Source organism: Camelus ferus, chromosome 17 (assembly GCF_009834535.1).
Source record: "Camelus ferus isolate YT-003-E chromosome 17, BCGSAC_Cfer_1.0, whole genome shotgun sequence".
NCBI classification, from domain to species: Eukaryota; Metazoa; Chordata; class Mammalia; order Artiodactyla; family Camelidae; genus Camelus; species Camelus ferus.
In genome coordinates, this window is record NC_045712.1 from 42,379,303 (window position 1) to 42,403,522 (window position 24,220).

Consider the following 24,220-nt stretch of genomic DNA (forward strand, 5'->3'; position numbering starts at 1 on the left):
GAAAGGCTCAGAAAACATATACCAAGGGCCACATAAGGGGAGGTGAGGCGAGACTGAAGGAAAGGGCTGAACACAGGAAAACTGGCTGAAAGTTCATATAAGGCAGAATAAGATTCCCAGATCCCTTCTTCCCACCCTGGAAGCCAGGCCATTACCACTCCCCACCTCCAGTAGGAGACAGGCAGTTTCAACTCTGTAGACAAAGAACCAGGGAGGCTCCAGATTCTAGGTAACATTACCACACTGATCCACAAAGAGGGAGCCTAAGGAAGTTTTGTTCTGTTTAGTTTAACCGGTCACACATCAACCCCCAAAGCAAAATAACTATACCAACAGGCCATGTGTTTTATTCTTCTGAGAAATCCAGGCCATATAAGAATTGCTTGCTATAAAGACATATGTATAAATGCCAATTGAGTTAAATGTCTGTAATGTAAAGAATATCTAAAATAAAGAATGTAAAGAGAGAAATTCCTACTAGGAATTAGACACACAACTTACTCATTCAACAATTAAGTCATATTATATGAGATCTAGAACTAGGTGCCACAGAATATGACAAGATATATATGGCAAGATTGCTGACTTTCAGGGAACTTCTAATCTGGTGGATTGAATTGATGGAGCCACAAAGACTCCAAGGCACATCAAAGTAATTAGATCTGTACTTTTAAATAGTTTGAAGCAGGAACTCCTTTCCAAAATCTTAGATTTTTATTGATTTCACATCATTCAATGACCAACAGGGAAATTAAAGCAATGTACATCCCCAGACTCTGTCCAGAACAGATACAGCAAACAAGGCTACAATAAGAAGCCCCCTCTTCCCTAGGATAACAATGTCTTTTCAGTTTCAGTCTCCCAACAGTATGATTTTTATAGGTGGAGGGATGATCATGCCACTACGACCTTCATCCTTAACTGACAAATCTTAGTCTTGGAAGGTCTCCCCTCCTTTTCCACATGATTTCCTTCAGCTCTTGCAGCATCTAACATGGTGATGGTGCTTACAATTCTCCCTCATCAGATATCAAAATTACACAGAAGTCTTCATATCAATGAAGAGAAACATGAAGGTAAAATATGCAAAGCAAAGGAAAACTAGATTATTACTGAATGATTCAAGTTAGTATCTAAAGGAAAGTAGGCATCATGAAGGCAGGCAATATCAGCATATACAGTATTATGTCCTTGGCCACAATCTGGAAGAAATATTCTACAGAGATAATCTGTTCTTGAACTTTAATATGTGAAGGAATTACTTGCAAGCTAGTTTAAAATGCAGATTCCCAGACCTTATAGACGGTCATTCAAGAGATCTGAGGTAGGGCCCAAGAAGTTGCATTTTAACAACCCAGGCAACATGATGAACAATGCCCGCTGAAATCCAAGGACTTCTTAGAGTAAAAGCAAGTGAACTAAATAATGGAAGACGAGGGATTTGGTACAAATTCTATAACAAAGCAAAAGATATTAAAATGTAGATCATCTATTACCCAAAACTATCTCATGCCTACCTTCATAGCCTATGGCACAAAATATTTAAAAAGCAATTCATGACACAACATTGTAAACTGACTATAATGCAATAAAATAAAATTTAAAAACAATTTTTAAAAAGCAATGTAAAACTTTTAATTGCCTGAGAAAATCATTGCTAAATATTAAAATAACACTGAAAGGGGAGGGAAACAGCTCAGTGGCAGAGCACATGCTGAGCATGGTTCAATCCTCAATACCCCCATTAAAAATAATAATAATAATATTGAAAAAGTGGTGAAGCTGCTAGTTTAAGAAACTTGATAAATCAAATTAACTCAATCAAATTAAATACTCAGTTAATATGTTCAATTCCCCAGTTTATTTTTATGAAAAAACACGAGTCCAAGAGTAACTCATTCATTTTAGTTACCAGTACTTTACTGAGAAGGTTTAACCAGTCCTTAGTCACCAGGTGTTGCGTCTTCCTGAGCCACATAAGTTTTCAAAGAAGCCAAAGTTTATTTGGTCCTGAATATTTCATTTCAGATCAAGAGACAGACCCTCCACTGTTGCCTTGACTATCCAAAGCAGGTCACTGTCTTTTTCTAAGTTTAATTTTAATTATTTTTATTTAAAATTCTTTTAACACTTTATTTTTTTCTGTTTTTTTTGGGGGGGGGGAGAAGCAATTAGGTTTATTTACGTATTTATTATTACTTATTTTAATGGAGATACTGAGGATTGAACCCAGGACCTCATGCCTGCTAAGCATGTGCTCAAGCACTGAGCTATACCCTCCCCCTATTTTTATTTTTTGATTTACAGAGTTGTATTAGTTTCTGGTGTACAGCATAGTGATTCACTTATACATATACAGACATATTCTTTTTCATTACAGGCTACTACAAACCATTAAATAAAGTTCGCTGTGCTATACATACAGTAGGAAAAAGCCAGTCACTCTTAATACCAAGTATTTCTACCTAGGTCCTGCTCAGGGCCAATGAAGTCCCATACTTTTTATCTCCTAGAAGATGACAAACTTGAGAGCATCCCCAAACAACAAAATCATTTTCTAAGACAGTGAATTTCAATCAGCTTTCTGCATTTCTAGAGTTCATCCCTTTAAGTCCTACAGGTGCCTCTTTCTCTTTTCCTTTCAGAGGCTTTCCTAATTACTTTGATTTCTAAAAATTTTATATTGCAGTTTAGCACTAATAAATCGTAGAAATAGCTATTTAGATCAAAACTGATTCTAATTTCTAAAGGTTAACCTTCTATACTAATAAATCCAAACACTCAACATCTGAGTTTTAATTGTTTAACAAAAGATAAGAATATTATAGTCATAAATAAGGAACTATTACAAAATAATTACAATAGTGACATACCTAACCTTAACCACTGATGCCTAACTGATACGTTAAAGAGTGCCAATTGCAATTCATTTATGATTAATTAGCTTACTAAATTCTACCTCAGTACAATGCTGCTAAATAAAAAATATGCTTTTGTTTCAAATATTTTGGCTGAAAAAGTTAATGTGAAAGAACAGACCCTAAATGTATGTTAACTCTTGCTATTTATATTTTTTAATTATTCAAATGGAGACCCTGTTTATCAATGCTCCCCTCCTCTCACCCTCTCTGCTCCAGCTGTGATCCCCCATCAGTTTCTAAGACACCATACTTTCCCATCCTGCCTCTAGATCCTCTCCGTACAGTGCTTCCTCTCCTGGATCCCTTCTGCCACCTTCCGCCGATATCACCTCTACCTCCCACTCCACCCTGGCTAATTATCACCTAATATTCCTGTCTCCTGAAGAGCCTCATCTCCTGAGGACAGTCTCTGTTTATCCCACAACATCCACTCTCCCTCAATAAAGTTAGATTCTCCTAATACCTGTTCCCATGGCACCTGCTACTTTTTCATGGCACTAGACACACTTATAATAATTTAATTATTTAACTATTTCCTTATTAGCTATAAGGCCCGTAAGAGCAAGGAACCAACAGTATGATTCACCAATGTACTGGTAATCGGTAAGTATTTGATGAAAGGCATTTTAATTGAGCTATCCTGACAGTTTCCTCCTATTAAAAAAAAAAGGTTTAAGTTGTGCTTCATTCTTCCTTTTGTCTTCTAAATATTGCTTAATATATCTCTTCAGTTTAAATGTGTATTCACTTTAATAACTACAAAAAATTACATTTTCCTAAAAAGATGCATAATTTTTAATATTTTAAAAATAAACATTTAGATTAAAGATTATGTTGACTCATAAAATTTTAAGTAATTACAAAAAGAATTAATGCCTGGAACATGTTTGGAAATTATCCTCCAGAAAATCTGCTGAATACTATGCTGGAAAAATCGGACACCATCACAGGAAACTTAAGACCAGGGGGAAAAGACAGTTACGTTTAAAAGACATCCCAGCCCAGCTACATATCCTGCCCTTTCTGTGATCAGAACATATACTCACTAAGAGAGGAACAGGGATTCTTCAAAAAAAAATTTTTTTTAAGGCATTCTGCTTAGGAGTAGCAGAAGGAATGGGCTGGCATACAGCTATGGATGAGAGAATTAAGCAGACAATTTATTCCTATTTATCAGAGGACTTTTTAGCAAAACATTAAAAAGGTTGTATTACACATTTTTGTAAATTACAAGTAAAGAAAATTATGCTATAGGTGATCAGTAATGAAAGATACAGTATTACCTAATATTCCCATATCTGTCCATACTGAAAGAACCATGCTTGACCACCATCTTGAAAGGTGGTTGGTGTTAGCAAGGCTTCCAACCATCATATGAACAGGGCTTTTAACAAAGCAATCCAGTTTCTCCAGTGTGTCACTAATGGGATTGAAACAAAAAGGTGATTCTGGCTACACTGAAAAGCATCAAATAACAAGGGATTATTATTATTAATGACTAAAATTTCTTGTGCATCTGCTACATGTCAGCACAGTGGTGGATGCTTTACATATTCATCTCGTTTACTCCTCCCCAATACCCTGAAATGCAAAAAGGTATCCCCCTCTTAACAGACAAGTAAATAGGTTCAAAGAGTTTGCCCAATGACACAACTGCTAAGTAGGAAACCTGGAATTTAATTCTAAAGCCTAAAGACTCTCCTTTAAAGCCTCTCTGGGGAAGTAACATGTTCAATGAGCAATGGTATTGAAATGGCAAACAAACACAAATGATCTTTTCTGTAACCCTACAATCCAAAATGGAAACTCATGATCCCACACAAAATATATATGCAAACAAGCAGCGCAGTGATGGGAAAGTCAGGCAGCTCCATCACTCGCTCGTCCCCTCCATCTTGCCACGTGACTCAAATCCATGCTGTGGCAAAATGTCTAATCTACTAAATGGCATAGGCGTTCAGGTAACCATAACAAAATCTTCAATCTATACGTATCAAGGGCCCACTGTTTTCAACCAGCAATAGTTGCATTTTATTCTAAGGACTAAAGCAAACATAACTGTAAATATAATACTGCAGGATAAAGTACAAAATTAATTATGTTAAAAGGGGGGGACCAAAATTTTCTGTGTAAGAGAAAAGAGATTCAAAGTCTGTAACATTAAACTTGAATTGGAAATATTAATGTTAAATCATGATTTATTTTTAATATGCCGTATTTCTAAGCTCTTTCAACTCAAAGCAATGACGAAGTAGTAACAATGAGCATCCCAAGCATCCAAGTTATACTTTCTAAATACCATTTCCCACAAAAAGGATCAAGGATCCTCAGAGCATTGGCTAATTCTGGGTCTGAGGAAAGCAATATAAATGTGAGTCTAGGAAATCTTGAACCAAAAATTAAGGAAGCCACCACAGATTGAAGGATTCATGTAAAAATGACAAGAGAGTCAGCTTGAAGGGACTCCCATCGGCAAAATTTTGGATAGATTATAATTGATTGAAAGACACTGAATATATAAAAATCCTTGAGTCTATATAATGATATTTCAAAAAAATGAAAGCCTCACTCAACGGGAAAAAAGGGGGAAAATAAACACCCTCTCATTAGCTACTACTGGCAGTAATTTTTTAACTAACTCTTCACTCTGAAAATTGGTCCTTAAAAAAATAATTATTTACCCTGCCTTTTTGGTAGGAACTATAATATAGATTAATCAAAAAGCCCCAGTTAATAAGGGAAAAAAGTTCCTTTTCAGAAAAGAATGCCAGTTTAAAAAAAAAAAGATGCAATAAGAAAAATTACCATTCTGCAACCTCTGACAAAATAACTGATTCAAACAATTGTCAATGGATGCTAAAAATCATGAGACAAAAGACTTTTGGGGAACTGGATTCACAGTGCCAAAGTATCATCCCACAGATCACTTGCTAGCTGCAGAGGGAAATAAAGCTAACTTTTCTATGGGGAGGCTTGGCCGTCATAATCTTAAGCAATCAAAATTAACATCATCATTAAAGATACAACCAGATAGCAAATACTACTTGCTGTTGTGATGCAATATGAAGTACACAGCATCACTTACAAAATATTCTGTCCAAATAAGCCTTTAGGTCTAATTTTCAATTTGTAGGAAATAAAGGAATATAAATCAAGTTAAGCATCACTAGGAAGAAATAACCAGATAAATCCAGAATGTGGGACGTTCTACAAGATAGACACTTTCAGACCAGAACCTTCAACAAGTGTGTAGCATGGAAGAGAGGAAGTGGGAGGGAACCCTCCTAGATTAAGAGCAACTGAAGAGTCATGCCAACCAAATGTACTATGTGAAACTTGTCTCAGCTCGCACACCAGTATCATTAGCAGATACTGTATTCTCAGTGTCTCCTCAGTAGCAAATGGCCATGAAAACCAAACCAGGACAGAAAAGAATATCTGTATGAACTTTCCAAACCACGGAAGCCGACATTTCCTTGTACTCACCTCCACTTAGCAGCTTCATGACTAGCCACAGCTCATCTTTTACCACAAAAGATGTGTAGTAAGACACAATATTGGGATGATGGCACTGACTCATGGCTTGAATTTCTTTCTACAAAGAAGAGAAAACATGATAATTCGTTATGTGCAAGCCTAAAACAACACTAAAGTCCTGATTTGGGAATGCCAAGACTATGTTGCAACCTTTCTGGAATTTCCATGGCCCTGACCTCCTCAAGAATGGTTAAACCAAAAAACCACTTGGTTCCCCTCAGTCTATTCTGACTCTAGCCTTCCATTCATTACACTAGCAACCTCTGAAACTAGAAACACGCACTATTTATCACACCCCGGCGCAGCACCACAGGGCCCTCCACTAGGACACATATTTTTACTTCAAGGTGCCCTTGAAGAACCATCTTGGAAAATCTGGTTTTACAGTCACAGAGGGTAATTACTAATAAACAGAGGGTGGTTTTTTGTTTGTTGGTTGGTTTTTTTTTCCCTAAATATTATTTCATCTCATTTTTATGAAATGATTAATAATTCTCACTTTAAAGAGTCCACAAACGAAATCCAAAGTAGAAATGTGAGCCAAAAGCACGTTTATGTACACTATGTCAGTTAACAAATTTAAACTAGATTTGGTGTGATAAATGCCTTAGAAAGGCCCTGTGTGATCAGGGTCCCACTTACCTCTCCCTCATTCCTACTGTCCGTCACTGACCCTATCCCCGACACACCCCAGTCCCATGATCCTGCCACAGTGACTTCAAGTGAGCCTCTCCTAACCATGGACATCTAATCCTATTGTTCCCTTGGACTCAAGTACATGTCCCTCATTTTCACCTGACTAAAAATACCAATTCACCCCTTCTGATTTCAGCCAAAATACCATTTATTCCAGCTCCCCAGGTGGAGTTAGCTCTCCCTTCTCTTGGATTCCAAGCTCCCTGCATATCTCCCTACCTGATGGCACACGTGTACTGGACAGTAAGGTGCTTACCTGTCTGTCCTTCCCTGCCAGATTGAGAGCTCCAAGCAGGCAAGTACTTAAAACTTGATTCCTACACAGGGTGGAAATCATCATACTATACTGTAACTGCCTACTGACTTTCTGTATCCCTCACAAACTGTAAGTGCAATGAGAGCTGAGACCTTGTGTTACTGGTACATATCAGTTGTGCCTGGCACATAGTGTACCCTCAGTAAATATCTGTTGAATGAATGAAACCCTACAGTACTTTATAAAGCTTTTTACCCCTTGATGTATTTGCCCTATGCTCTTGGTATTTGTTCACTAAGATCAACTGAATAAAAGTTGCTTGTTATCCCTGATTTCTAAGAAATGTTCAATAAATGTTAGTTTTCCTCCTCTCATCTTCTCTACTGGAATGTAAATTCTTTTATGGCAAGGACTTTGCTGTGTGCATTTTTGCTACCAACTAAGTCACTAGCACAGTCTGTACTAAAAACTAAGTAAATATGAAGGATAAGGAAGAAGGAACTAAAGTAAGCACCTGCCTATTGACATAGTTACACAGGATTTGAAGAGATAAGTAAGATATGTACATACGAGAGGGAATATACAGCACAGCATATACGTGCCAAATGAGCAGTAAAGAAAGTAAATGTTACAAGAATCCATAGGAAGAAACAACTAAGGTAGGCAAGAAGTCTTCACAGAGGAGGTGGGAACTGTTTAATTCTGCAGGATGTGGGATATTACAGCAGTACAAGGTAAGAGGCACATATAATTACCAAAAAAGGATGAAATACACAAGACAGATTCTAGGACACAGGAGTAAACCTGTCTAAGGTAAGCAGTTCATGCTTTCAACAGAAACTTACCAAGTGCCTACAATGTGCCAGGCACAGTGCTAAGTGCTTGACCACAACAGTAAACCCTCATGAAACTTATAGTCTGGTGAAGATGTCAGACACATACTAATTTACAACACAGATTAATAAAAAGTTTGATACTAGATACTACACAATTTCATTGGAGAGGTAAAGTACCAAAAAATAGGAGTGACAATCAGGGGTGGCTTCCTTTAAGAACTTTTACTACATTGACACTGAAATAGGAAAGATAAGTACGTTTTTATGGGTTTTGATTGTTTAATTACCTGGGACCATGTCATTGTAACTGTGTTCAAGAATTTAGGCTTCACCCTAACAGGAATGGAAAGGCATCAAAGGTTGAACTGTATTTGTTCTATCACAGAAGTCACTCCGGCTGTGACGTGGAAAACACACAAGAGAAGGCAACACTAAGTGGAAAGACTCTGTTTAAGATTGTTGTCAGGATCTGGGTGAGATGATCATGGCCTGAAAAATAATAAATAGCTAATTTCTCAGTTTTGAAAATTGTACTATGGTTATGTTACTCTTAGGAGATGTTGGGTGAATAGCATACGGGAACTTTTTGTACTGCTCCTGCAACTCTTTCATAAGTTTAAAAGTATCATTAAATAGAAGTTTAAAAAAACTAGTGGCAATATGAATGAAAAGAAAGGGAGGAGTCAAGAGATAATACTATAGAGGTGCAAACAAGAGGACCTGGTGACTAACTGGATGTGAGAGGTGAATGAGAGAGAAATCACACAGGAGAGTGACAATTCATGCAAAGAGCTGAGGTCAGATCACCCAAGGTCTTAAATGTTCAGCTACAGATTTTGAGCTTTACTCTGAGAAAAGGGTACTACAAAGGGTTTTCTAAAAGGAGACTATCAGGAGAACCATAAAACTTAAAGATTAAAAGGGCCTTAAATATTCCTTCTCTTCTTTTCTACTCCTTTAAGTGGAGAGGAGGAAACTTCCTTTATCTTAACTCCCAGCAGAATTACCCTTTTCCCTTTCCTTTCAAAAAGAAAAAAAAAAAAAAAAAATATATATATATATATATATATATATATATATAGTGCTTTGCAAGAGCAGTATATTCATTCTGACTCAAATTTCCCAGCAGCTTCCTCAACATTTGTTAAGTGACTCCACCCCTTCTTGAAAAGTCTTCTATTGTCTGCTAATGCCAGATCTTTAGTTTGGAATTTTCAGTTCTCCACCTGAAGCAATATTTTAGTCATGACTGTGCATTCCTTCTAGAAACTCACTTGTCTTGATTTCTTCTATTTACTCTCTGGTTTTCTAATTACTTTAACGTCGGTGGTTTTCCTCTACTTCACACAATTCAGTCAGTCCCCAAGGAATGTTAGTTTATTCACTCATTCATTCACTCAGAGTGAACAAAACAAAGTCCCTGCCCTCAAGGAGTGCTCAGTCTACCAGTAACAATTTCTCCATCTATAAAATGCCTAGGGAATCTGTGTCTTCCTTTCCATTGTAAGTGTCACTGCCTGAACTTAGAGTCTCAAAATTTCTTTGTGTAGCCTGGTGTTCCTCAACCTATGGGCTGCAACTCATATAGGTCATGAAATAAATTTAGTGGATCACATTAAAGACAAACAAATAAGAAGAAATAGGATAGAAAAATCAGAGTGCTTTCCACATAATTAAGAACTGTTTTATGAAAATGTTGTTTCAGTTACACTAATATATAATAATAAATATGTAATATTATATATCATATACAGTCATAATATGAATATATAAAATTCCTTTATACATATAAATGAATATGTTACTCTTTGCTGGTTCTAAACCCCTGCCCGGCAGTGTCTCCATCTCTGCCTCTTCATAGTCTCCCCAGCCCTGGTGGTCCACGACACAAACATCTCCACAAAGGCCCCCATCTTCTTCCTTGTACTCCAACATGGGACTCGATACCTTTTCTAGGCATATGTCACACTCTGCCTTGTACAGCAGGAACAGATCGTGAGCCTCCTGGTAGAAGAAAAGACGTTTTAAGCCTCTTAATGGTCCCCTCAGATGTCTGTCCAGTGAATCCTGTCCTAGCATGTACTAGAGAAGATATACTGCTTTGTGTGCTTTTGTTAGAGAAAAGTCTGTGAGTAAAATCTCCGGAGAAAATAAATGTAGTAAGCTTTGACAGCTGATTTTCCCATCACACTTAGCAAAGGTTGTCAGACGAGAAAACATTTTGACAAGAGAAAGGAGCAAACTCCCTCCTCACCACTGACTGTCACACACAACACACAACTATAATCAGTTTACATCAGCACTCTCTGGAGAACCCAGAGTACTCTTTCCGCATTTTAATCAGGCAGTTTTGAAAATAAATTTTTAAATCACAACATCAAAAGTTTAGTATGTTGATCTAATAGATTTTTTTAAGGTAAGGACTTCACATCTCTTAGAAACACAGCCCTTGGCACTCAGCTCTCAGTTCCTGACACCACCACAAACACCACAAACAGATCAGGCATTCTTTATATTCCTGAAGTTTCTTCAGGGTTGAGTGGAATCTTACCTGTGTTCAGACCAAAAAACAAACCAATTATCTTAAATTTGATCTACAAATAAACCACTTTCCTCCACCTTTACTTTTTTTTTTTAACTATTGGACAAACAAATACTACATTTGCAATGTAAAACTTATTGGAATATGTGGGCAAATTTTATGGATATCTAACCAATTTTTTTCCCTTTACTAAGCTATATCAAATTTGCATTCCTCTAAAAGACCCTAGTGTAATAACACACATATTACTTTCGAGAATGTCACATATTTGAAAAGAGATGTTCCTTTTAGTTTTGAACTTTTTGAAGAATATAATCATTTTGTTAGTATTATATGAAGTAGAAAATAACAGACCTAAGTCCAGAAAAACCTAATTTTTACTCCAGACTCGGTTACTTACCATGATTTACTTCCCTAATCTACAAAAGGGAGCTACTGCCTATCTCACAGAGACGTTTATGGGGTTCCAGTACACTCTGGTGCCTAGCACCAAAGAGACGTTTGCTATTATCATCACATGACCTTAGTCAAGTTATTTAAACTTTGAGCCTCAGTTTCTTTAGTCATAAAGTAATAAATAAGACTTTTACTTATCTTTACACTGTCCACTATTATGGATTACGTAAAATAACTAGCAGATGATAAGAATTCATATTGTGTTTCTCAAATTTCAGTCTTAATTTATAGATTAAAAATATTGTTTTTCTGGGGCAGGGGGGCATAGCTCAGTGGTAGAGTGCATGCCTAGGATGCACAAGGTCTTGGGTTCAATCCTCAGTACCTTTATTAAAACACACACACACACACACACACACACTGTTTTTCTTTAACAGAATTAGTCTACAATTTAGACTTCTTTTATGATCACTGCAGTTCACATGCCTAAATGGTGCTCTAAGGTATTGCTGGTATCTGTAAATTCAAGATCATCACATAGTATGTCAGTCAGCATCTCCTTCCAAGTATGTGTTCTCTCACCAAAGATGGCTCAAAATCACTCCAGCAACCCAATTCTTCTGCTTCTGCTTATGCATTACCAACTCCTGAAGAAACACATTTGTCTCCTCTGCTGAAAGTTCAATATATAATTCTACTCTCTTTTCCTGTTATTCCAATTATTCCCTAATACTCAGTACAGACTACACCAGAAATTAAATCCAGTCTGGGACCCTGGAAGAAACACCAGACTGTGAGATCACCCGAGGCCTGGTTCTTGCCTTTCCACTAATAGCTGTACTTGATCTTAGAGAAACCACTTAACAGCATTACAATATTAGTTCCTATTTGTGTGGCAGTTTATAGTTTTCAAGTACTGTATCATTTGATCTTCAAGAAAAACTTCATGAGGTACACAAAGCAGATATTATTTCCATTTTAAGCCAAAGAAGCTGAACATGTAAAAAGTTAAATGATTTGAAAAACTATCTCATTTCCCTTGCTGAGCACTTACTACACACTTAAAACTGCTCTAGGTATCGTGGCACATAAAAGAAGTACAGACAGCCCTGGGGGACGAGTTTTCAATGCCACACAGCACCACATGCAGCCACGGATCCTCCAAACCCCCTTTCTTCTCCCTTTCCCTAGGCTTTGGAGAAGCCAATGCTGCCTGGGGGTCATTCTGTCTATCATCTTGCATCAGTGGTCAGAGGGCAGATTGATACCTTGTTCCCAGAAGGCCAGAAGCCTTTTAAAGGCTATTCCATTTGACCCAGAAATCACAACTGCTTAATACTATTTTAAGGAAAGAAAGAAGCAAGTAAGCATTGTTTATAACAATAAAGAGGAAACAAAAATCGTCCAATACCAGAAAAGAGGTTAAATAAAGTATTCAACAAAGTACTACACACATATTAAAAACCATACTAATTCATATTCATAGGCATAGAAACAACTCTATGACACATTTTTCAATGAAAAGAACAATTGTATGATTACATTATCATAAAAAATAGATGTTTAGATGTACACATGTAGCAAATCTCAATCTTGGAATGAGAAGATTATAACTAATTTTTTTCTCTCTACTTACCTGGATTTTATAAATTTTACAGTAAGCATTATCTATTAATGAAGAAATCACAAACCTTCTTATAAAAAAGTCACCAAAAATTCAAGTTATTTCCCACTCTAATATGAATATAACAAGAAATATGAGAAGTGCATACCAGGAGTTCATCCATGCTAGTTTGACATTTCTCGAGGTTTATCCGTTTGATTGCCACTTTCTCCTTTTTAGGGATACAATATGCTGCTTGGACCACAGCTGTTGCTCCACTCCCTAAAGATAGACATGTAGATGAGTAGATAAGTAGATGGGTAGATAAAAACAAGACATTTCTAATTCTTACAAAATTTAAACAAGAGAAAAATTCTTGACTTATTCCTACATGCAACAACAGATGCAGTGAAACACTCAAAAAATTAAGAAGCAAATACCTCGACCATCTCATAGAATTGCCAATAAATACCAGCACACACACATACACAAATTAAAACTGACAGCATTCTAGAAATTCTAGAATATGATAGCAGAGGCTCACATTTCCGTGCTTTTCTCCAAATATAATGAAATACCCCAGAAATAACTGAACAATCATAAAATGACTCTGAAAGATAGAAAGAAGGTTGTCTGGCTAGGAACCTCAGGATGTGAGGAGACCCCCCCTGTGAGCTCACGGGGTCTCTGACCTCCTACATATCCATGAGTGGGCACCAGAAGAGCCTGCCTCCCAGAACCACCAACAAGGATAGACAGACAGACAAATGAGACAAATCCTTCTTTTGAACCAAAGGACTGTGAAGGGGAAGCTCAGAAGCGACCTAGAAGCTAGATTCCCCAGTTGCTACAGGACACTCCACCCAACCCACCACAGCATCCACCCCTGCACCCAGACAGCAAGAAGCCAGATTCACCAAAGGGGCAACTAGGTCCCTGCCCCACACCCGGGGCAATTTTCAGCCAATCTGCCCATGGTGAGGCAAGGGGTGGACCCACACCCACCAGTCAGCCTTCCGCTGTGCCAGAAGAATAAAGCAGAAGAGAAGAGTACCGCGAGAGCTCTGAAAATTAAGTTATCATAGGAATTTCTTAGCTCACAAAAGTAGGCCTAAGCAGTCTACTAAAATAGAAATTTTAAATAGGATCAGGAGTCTCCTAACATTAATATCCTAAATGTCCAGGATGTAATTTTAAAAAGAAAATCACATGTCATACCAAGAACTAGGAAAAACACACTTGCATGAGAAAAAGCAATCACACTGATACAAACACCAAAATGAACCACATGTTGGAATTACCCGACAAGAATTTTAAAGTAGGCATCATAAAAATGTTTCAACAAACAGTTAAGTTTAAAAATAGAAAAATTTCAACAAAGAACTAGAGGTTATTTTAAAAAGTGTCACGTGGAAATTATACAACTGAAACATACACTTTCCAAAACACTAGCTGGGGAACCTCAATAGAAAATTAGAAGCGATAGAGAATAAATTCAGTGAACTTGAGGATATGATCAATAGCTTACTCAATCTAAACAACAAAGAGAAAACAGACTGAAAAAAAAAAAAGAACAGAGCCTCAGGGAGAAGTGGGATAATAATAAAAGCTCTGATGTCCACATGGTAGTTAGACTAACACACCCCCACCCCCAAGATGTCCCTGTCCTAATCCTTCAGGCCTGTGAGTGTCACCATATACAGCAAAAAGGCTTGGCACATGCTATTAAACGAAAATATAGATGGTGAAAAGATTATCCTGGATTATCTAGCTGGGCCCAATGTAATTATGAGGGTCTTTATAAAAGAGAGGCAGGAGGGTCAGAGTCAGAGAAGATGAGACAATGAAAGCAGTGGTCATAGCAATGGAGCCATGAGCCAAAGAGCAATTACTGATACACGCAACAACATGGATGAACTTTGAAAACATTACACCTCGGGAAAGAAATCAAAGAAAAAAAGATCACATATACTGCATGACTCCATAAATATGAAATGTCCAGAATAGGCATATCCACAGACACAGAAAATGGATTAGTGGCTACCAGGGGCCGGGAGAAGAGGAGAAAGCGAGGTTACTGCTTAATGGGTAAAGGATTTCTTTCCGGGGTGAGGAGAATGCTCTGGAGTTAGACAATGACAATGGCTGCAAAACACTGTAAATGTACTAAAAAATAACTACTGAATTATACACTTTACAAGTGGTTAATTTTGGGGAGAGGTAAAAAAAGGTCAATTTTATGTTATGTGACATATCTTGATCTTTTTAAAACAGGGAATACTACAAACAACTTTTGCTCACTATTCAACAATTTAGGAAAAATGGATCAGTTAAACAACTAACTACTAAAACTCCGCCAAGATAAAGTAGATAACCAGAATAATCCTACAACTATTAAAGAAATCAAATTTATAATTTAAAAGTTATTGAAAAAATCCCCAGGTCCAGACGGTTTCACTGAAGAATTTTACCAAACATTAAAAAAGAATTAACAGCCATTTTACACAAGTTTTCCAGAAATGAAAGAAGCAGGAACACATCTCAACTCATTTCATGAAGCCAGTATTACCAACACCAAAACCAAACAAAGACATCAGAAAGAAAAAAAAAAACAAAAAAACTACAAACCAATATTTCTCATGAACTTGCTGCAAAATCCTTAACAAAACAGTTACCAATTGAATCCAGCAAAAGGTAATATACCACAATCAAGTAGTATGTATTTCAGGTATGCAAGGCTGGTACAATATTAAAAAGAAAAAAAAATCAATGTAATACACTATATCAATAGGCTAAAGAAGAAAAATCATGATCGTATCAACTGAATACAGAAAAACATTTTTAAAAAAATCCAACACCATTTATGATTAAAAACAAAAAACAAAAAACTCTCAGAAACCTAGGATGAGGGGAACTTTCTCAACCTCATAAAGAATATCTACCAAAAACCTACAGCTAACATCATACTTAATTGTGAAAGACTGCCTTCCCCCTAAGACTGCGGAAAAGAAAAGGATGTTCATTCTCATCACTTTTATTCAACATAGTACTGGAAGTCCTAGACAACATAATAAAGCAAGAATAAGAAATAAAAGACATCCAGCTTGGAAAAGAAGAAATAAAACTGTCCCTGTTTGTAGATGTCATGAGTGCCAATAAAGAAAATCTCAAGGAATCTGTAAGAAAAGCTCCTAGAACTAGTAAGAGAGTTTAGCAAAGTTGCAAGATAAAAGATCAACACACAAAAACCAATTACATTTCTATATACTAACAACAAACAAGTAGAAACCAGAATTTTAAAACATCACTGGGGGTGGGGTTATAGCTCAGTGGTAAAGAGCCTGCTTAGCATGTGTGAGCTGCTGGATTTAATCCCCAGTACCTCCATTAGGAAAAAAAAATTTTTTTAAACACAGTATTATTTACAATTGCTCCCTCCAAATGAGATATTTTGGTATAAATCCAATAGAATATGAACAGGATCTGTATGCTGAGAACTACAAAATACCAAAGAAATAAAACAAAAAAGACCTAAATAATGAAGAGACTCACCATGTTCATGGACTAGAAAACTCAACATAGTAAAGACGTCATTACTCCTCAGATTGACTACATATAGGTTTAATGCAATTCCAATCAAAATCCTGGCAAAGTATTTTATAAACACAGACAAGCTTACTCTAAAGATTATATAAAATGAAAGGTGGTAATCAACAAAATAGTTAAGAAGAAAAAGTTGAAGGATTCATGCTATCCAATTGAAAGACTTATATAATTTAAGTAATCAAGACAGTGTGATATTGGCAGAGGGACAGACAGAAACTCACATATACACACACATAACAGAATAGAAAACCCAGAAATAGATGGTCACAAAAACGTGCCCCAGTGATTTCTGACAAAGCAATTCAGTGGAAATGGTATAACTTACCAGAATGGCTAGAAAGAAAAAAAAAAAAGTGATAACACCAAATGCTGGTGAGGATGTGGTAAAACTGGATCACTCACACACTGCAGGTGGGAATATAAATTATGGTACAGCCTCTCTAGAAAACAGTTTGGCCATTTCTTTTAAAACTAAAAATGGACTTGTGCAACTCAGCATTTGTATGCCTGGGTATTTATCTGAGTAAAACAAAAACATATGTTCACACAGAACCTTGTATATGAACATTCACAGCAGCTTTATTCATAATAGCTAAAAACTGGAAAACTACCCAAATACCCTTTAACAAGTGAATGGTTAAACAAACTGCAGTACCTCCACAGAGGAATACTACACAGCAATAAAAAAGAACTATTGATATGCACAATTACTTGGATGAATCTCACGGGTATTATATGGAGGGAAAAAAGCCAATCTCAAAAAGCTACATATTTTATGACTCCATTTATATAACACTCTTGAAATATCAAAAATCACAGAGACAGGGAACAGATTGGTATTGTCAGGGATTAGGGATGTGGGCAGAGGGGTTAGGATGACTATAAAGGGGTGGCCTCAGAGACTCTGTGGTGGAATACAGTTCTGTATCTCAAATTTAGGGCCAGTTACACAAAGGTGTACATGTAATAAAACTGCATAGAACTATACACACATGTACACGAAGAGTACAGTACAGAGAGAGAGAGAGAGAAACTCAGAGTAAATTCCGTGGATTGCTTACCAAAAAAAAAAAAAAAAAAGCCTAGGCCTCAATTCATCTGTTACCATTAATAAAATAATCTTCAAACACCATCTGTACAACATCACTCCTCAGATCACTAAACCACAGCCACTACTTGATACTGTACTTCTTGATAACTCAACACTTTTAACTTATTTTCCATACCCCAGATGCAATTTAGTTAATCCCATCTCCATGCCTCTGTGCAAGCCATTTGCCCTGCTTTCTTCATATACATCCATACCTCCTACTTCTTTCAAAGTCCAACTCGAAACTCACCTAACTTCAAGAGGCTCCATGGAAAACACACTTAGATTCAAACTTAAGCTCCACTATCATTGGCAGGGTTAAGTCTTCATTCCCTGACTACGTGCTTAGAAATAGCAATGCTCAATAAATATAGTTATTGTTTATTGACTTACCTATTATATTACTGTTAGATGTTTAAATTGTTTAAAAAAAATAGCTGTGTCTCCTCAAGTATTTAGCATAGGGTAGGTTTATTCTGCTTCTAAAGGACTTGATTCTTTACCAAAACATACAAAGATAAATTATTCCCACCAACTCCCCATCTCTACCCATAACACTAAAATTGTAGTTTTTTTCAGTGTTTTAATCATTGGTTCTCCTATACAAATACTCAGCCTTGGATCTAAATGAATTGGAAACACTGAAAAAGAAAAAAAAATGCAATCATTAAATTCTTTCCCTCTTCCTCTCCATTCTCTCATCTTCTTCCCAAATAAAAAGTGATTTCACCAAAATGTTGACAAGAGGGCATGGGGGAAGAAAAAGAAAAAATATGTATTGCACAGTAACTGTATTAAGAAAAAGCAACTCTGAGCAGAATGCTTCATGTAAAATGCAACATGCTTTCAATATTTGGGGAGAAATACTACTTAGACAACTCTCACTGAGTGCATTCACTTTAAGAATGAGATATTTACTTTAATAAGATTCTACATCAGCCTGTAAAAGAGCCAAGTAGATCATTTAAGAGAATGATATGGTTTAACATTTAGGACTTTAAAACTTAAATTTCTAAGAGGAAAAAAACCAAAGACTGAAAAGGCATTCTATAAAAGGATATATATATGTGTTCAAAGTTTTCTGACAGGATACACAGAAATAGTTAAGAGTGCTTAACAGAAAGCGGAAAGGAGCATCTTAGCAGAAGTGAAAATAAAAAGTACATAGTATTCTGTCCTTTGATGCTAATGTAGAAAAGTATGATTAGGTACGAAGTCCATTTCCCCCAATTTACAATTCACTTTATTATTTATATTACCAGAAGAAATCACTTCAATTTCTGTCATCTTAAAATGAAATATTCATGTCTTCTAGAAAATGTCTGGATTTCTAGCAAAAGAAGCTTGATAATTTTGCGATCATTTTCAAATTCCAAAACAAGTAAACATATACTAACATCTGAACTTGGCAAAGAGCAAAGGCTATTTTAAAGATGAATTGAGAGTTGCCATTGTTTAAATGGTCTAACATTAGTGAAATATCTAAGAGTCAGGCTTAGTTAGACATCATAGTAATTTAAATATACTCTTTTGAATTATTTATTTCAATGTTAAACTTTCATTCTTTATTACTTACTGTTATTATATTCACATAAATATTTAAGAATAAAGATCAACATACAATGAACTATGTATAACATTTTCCAGTAGAAAGTTTTCAATTTTAAAAATCTCTTCCCCAAACCACAGCAAGATAACACTTACCCACTAGGATGGCTATAATCAAAAAGAGAAACAACAACCAGTCTGGTAAGGATGTGGAGAAATTAGAAGTGTACTACATTGCTGGTGAGATTATAAAATGATGTAGCTACTTTGGAAAAGAATTTGGCACTTCCTTAAAATGTTAAACACAGAGTTACCATATGACCTAGCATTTCCACTCCAGAGAACAGAAAACATGTACACATAAATACCTGCACACAGGTGTTCATCACAGTATTATTCATAAAAGCCAAATAATGGAAACAAGCCAAATGTCCAAACTGATGAATGAACTACGAAAATATGGTATATCCATACAATGGAATATCACTTGGAAATCAAAAGGAACAAAGCACTGATACATGCTACAACATAAATAAGCCTTGAAAACATGCTAAGTAAATATGTCAGATACAAAAGGCCACATACAGTGTAATTCCATTTATATGAAATATCCAGAATAGGTGAATCCATAGAGGCAGAAGGTAGATCAGTGGTTGCCAAGGACTAGAGAAGGAGAGGAATGGGGAGGGCTGCAATAGAGAAGCTCTTTCTGGAGCTTTGAAAATGTTCTAGAACTAGACAGTGGTGACTGCTGCACAACTCTGAATATACTGAATTGTACATTTCAAAAGGGCAAATTTTATGGTATGTGAATTATATCTCAATAAACCTGTTATTCAAAAAATCCAAGTATGCCACCACATTTCCAACATTAATATGCTACAAACATTAAAAAAATGAAGACAATCTACATACACAACTACATAATTCAACAGAGTATGTGTTTGTTGTATTTCAATCCATTCGAAAATCCCTGGTTAAAGCCATATATACACAACCACAGCACTGACATGGATAAAACCCAATTGTAATTACAACAAATTAAGTAAAATCTCTGCACAAAGCTTATGTAATGCAAAATTCAAAATAAAATCCAATATTCAAGAACACATCATCAATGACTTTCTCTCTCTCCACCCTTCCCCCATATAACCCAAAACCAGGCTGCAGTTAAATACAGAGGAATATCTGATTTTAAGTTTACTTGTTATTAATTTCTAATTAAACACAGAATTAACTTTCCCAATGATAAAACACTAAATCATAATTGTTTATATACTAAAGTACCTTTCTTTCACTGAAAGATTCACTAACAATCTTCCCCAGGATATTAAATTCTGCTGTGATTTAACAAGTGGCAAAAGACAGGCTGCTAATGTTCCCCACACCTGATGATGAAAAGAGACTTGCAGGCTCCAATTCTCCTATCCCAGCAATCACTTTCACCGATATTCCCAAAACAAATGCCAAAATATCGCTTAGCAATCAAAAATATTTTAAGGTACTAACATACTCACAACTTTCAATGCCACTAATTCAAAATAGCCAGTGATGCTCTAGCTTTCATGAGAAAAAATTTACTTCAGAGAAATAGCAAGTAATAACATAAATATGAGGACGGGGGAAAATATCTAAAAATTTTACTTATAATTATTTTAACTATTCATCAACTTTTTTGCAGTAATTTAAAAACACAGGATTAGAGATACAAGTGTTTAAAATATTTCATCTCTTCTTTAAAGCAGATTCCTTCATGAGGAATTTTTCAAACTAAAAGTCAATTTACTGAGTTTTAATCATCATTTTTCTTAGAGCAAAAAGAATCAAATTAGAAAACACAGAAAACAATGGTTATAAAAGGGGAAAGGATGGAGGAGGGATAAATGAGGAGCTTGGGATTAACAGATACATATTACTATATATAAAACAGATAAACAACAAGGACCTACTGTATAGCACAAGGAACTATATTCAATTTCTTGTAATAATATATAATGGAAAAGAATCTGAAAATAAAATAAAAAAAATATATATAGGTATAACTGAATTGCTTTGCTGTGCACCTGAAACTAACATTGTAAAACAATCACACTTCAATAAAAAAATTTAAAAAAAGAAAACATCAGTATGTACTACACACAGTAAAAGTACATTAGCCTGTAAAACTTTTACTTCAGTGTAAATACACATGCAAATGTGTAAAAGGTGCCAGTTAGGAAGGGTTTAGTCAAAGTGTGAAAGCTACTGCTCTAATGCCCTCTACTAAGCACTGGCCTAATACGAAGAATAATAAAAAGGAAAATGTAAAACAATTTCCAATACAGCACCCTAATTCAGATGCTCGCTATTTTATACGTCATGCATCCTGCACGCACCATTCCCCACGTCCCCACTCTCCCACTCTTCCTCTCCTCTCCTGGCTGGTTTTTTAACTGCTGCATTAGTGTACACTACAAACCAGGATGGATTAATGTGGAAAAATAAGAATGGGCTTTCTCCTGAAATCCTTCAAACCGGGTAATCTCATCTCTTGAGACAGAAAGGGAGCTCCTCACAGGGATGAGGGGGACTAAATAAAAAATTTCAGAGTCTCTCGCCATTTTACTAGAGCCAGAAATTTAAAAGAGTAGGCAGAAGAATGGATTTTATTCATGCCTGTGAAGAAAAAATAAATCAAATGAACAAAATCAATTGAAGATATTTTCCTCCCAAATTTTGACCAGCTATCACAATAACAGATATATAAAATAAAGATTTTGTTTTTAAGTATTTTTGAGTAAGGTTTTACATTCACTAAAGAGCTAGCCCAGACTGTTCATTCTGAAAGATGACTAAGGCACTGTCACCTGAACCATGGAAAATACAGGAATTTACAATTTTGTAACCCTTTTTCTAAATTAGCCCTCTTGTCAGAGTCATATTGAAAATTAAAGCTCCTAGAACTGGTGAAACAGAACAGTCATTACCATAGAAATCATGCTATTTCTCCATACAAAGATGAAAATTAAAACACACTGCCATACACTGAGTAATTATTCAAGCAGCCGATGGTTTTGCAATGAATCACCTCTCTCTCTGGTTCACCCTGGTGATCCCTAGCTCAACAGATAGTAACCCCATCCTTCCGGGTGCTTCAGCCAAAGATCTTAGATGCATCTCACATCTAACCCAACGGCCTATCTCTAACTTCAGTATGTTATATCCAGCATTTGAGTGCTTCTCATCACCTCGACTACTACCTCTCTCCCATGGATAATCCCTCCTTCCACCCTCGCACCCGCACAGAAGTATTCTCCACATAGCAGCCCGGGTTATTCTTTTAAAACATAAATCAGATCATATTAATCCTCTGCTCAAAACCCTGCCGTGATTTGCAATTTTACTCCAAGCAAAAGCCAAGTACCACAATGACTTGCCGGGCTTCGCACCGTCTGATGGCCAGGACCACACGTCCCTACCACCTTGCTCCCCTGATCTCCGCAAGCAGTCTACCTCTTCACCCTCCACCTCACTCTGCTCCAGCCTTGCCTCCTTATTCCTCAGCCATGCCAGCATGCTCCTTCTTCAGGGCCTCTGTTCCTGCTGCTCTCTCTGCTTGGAACAAAGTTCCCGCCGATAACCACAACATTCACTTCTCCACCTCCTCAGGTCTTTCCTCAATGTCACCTTCTCAGTGAGGCTTTCCCTGACGTTTTCAAAACTCGCCTCTTTCACTAGGAGTTCCCAACCCCTTTCCCTACTTTACTTCTGCACTTCATCACCACCAGATTATAAACTCCACAAAAGCAGGGATTTCTGTCTGCTTCATTGCTCTATCTCTAGCATTGAGAACTGTGTCCAACACAGAGAAGTTCAGTAAATATTTGTTGAATAGATTAGTCAATCAAGTAGTGGCATATACTTTCTAGAAAAAAAATCTGCTCTCTGGGGATAGAGCAAACACAAAAACAGCCCCATCCTTCACAGGCATGACCTTATTATCACCATCGCAAGTGTTCACGTTTATTGAGCATTTACTCTGTGTGCCAAGTACTGTGCTGAGCACTCTCTTTACCTGCATTTCTTTTTTTCATCTAATCCTTACAACAATCCCAAGAGTTAGGTATTATTGATCTTACATAGCAATGTAAGCAAAACTAAGACTTAGGTCACAAATTAGTAAGTAGCAGAGTGGGGCCTAGAAACCGGAACTGCACGAAGTTTCAACACCATGCTCTTAATTGGTAGGCAACTGCCTCTTTAGATTAAAGCTAACATTTATTAACTGATTACAATGTGTCAGGTTAAATTATTTACTTGCAATGTCTTATTTAACTATTTTAATTAAAAAAAACCCCGAGGCCAACATTTTTAGTTGCCTATCCAACATACAATTTTCCCTTCTTCTTTAATGGACAACTTTGACCTATTTTGTTTGAAGTAACAATGTGCCCAAATAAAAAGCTCCATTTCATTTGTAAATGGCCAAATGACACAGTTCTGCCCAATAAAATAGAAATGGAAGTCATTGAGCAAGGCTTCTAGGAAAGAAAGCCCTTTGAAAGGGAGCCAACTGAGTTATCATGTGACTTTGTCCTTTTACCATATTATTCTGACCTGGAAGACAAGCACAAGGCTAGGGGTGGAGGCAGGTGGGTATATAGCTCAGTGCTAGAGTGCATGCTTAGTATGCACGAGGTCCTGGGTTCAATCCCCAGTACCTCTGTGAAAAAAATAAAAATACAATTAAAAATAAACAAGGCTAAAGGTGGAACAACCATCTTGCAACTATGGGAATGCAAGTCATGCGCTAAGTGGAATGGAGTGAAAAACTAGGAGTCTGGGTGCCTGCTGGCACCTAGGCTGCCACTCCAGTTTTCCTGTTATATAAAGGGGGCAAAAAAGTATTTCATTAAGCCACTATTATTTGTTTCCCATTACACGCAGCCAAATGCAAACCCTATTTGATATAACCCTATGAGGCTGTTGGCCCAATGTTGGCCTCACTGAAAATGTCACCTTAGCTAAATCTTCCAATCAGGGGGAGAAAACACACCACCCATTAAGCATCACTCTATTTACAGAGCATGCTGTCTTTCACATTTATGGAGGGGCTAGAGAGGGGATCCTGGAATCCGTATTTGGAAACCAATACTTTAAACATCAGAATGAGTGGCTAGTGAACAATTAATGAAGATAATAAAGGAGAG

General features: G+C 36.5%; 1 protein-coding gene across 1 annotated transcript in view; it reads right to left on the reverse strand.

Moving 5' to 3' along the window:
- Window positions 1-24,220, reverse strand: part of OXSR1 (oxidative stress responsive kinase 1) — a 72,366-nt gene that overhangs the window by 42,646 nt on the left and 5,500 nt on the right. The window contains 2 exon segments of the mRNA XM_032459235.1: window positions 6,408-6,516; window positions 12,957-13,069. Coding sequence (XP_032315126.1) covers window positions 6,408-6,516; window positions 12,957-13,069 — 222 coding nt within the window.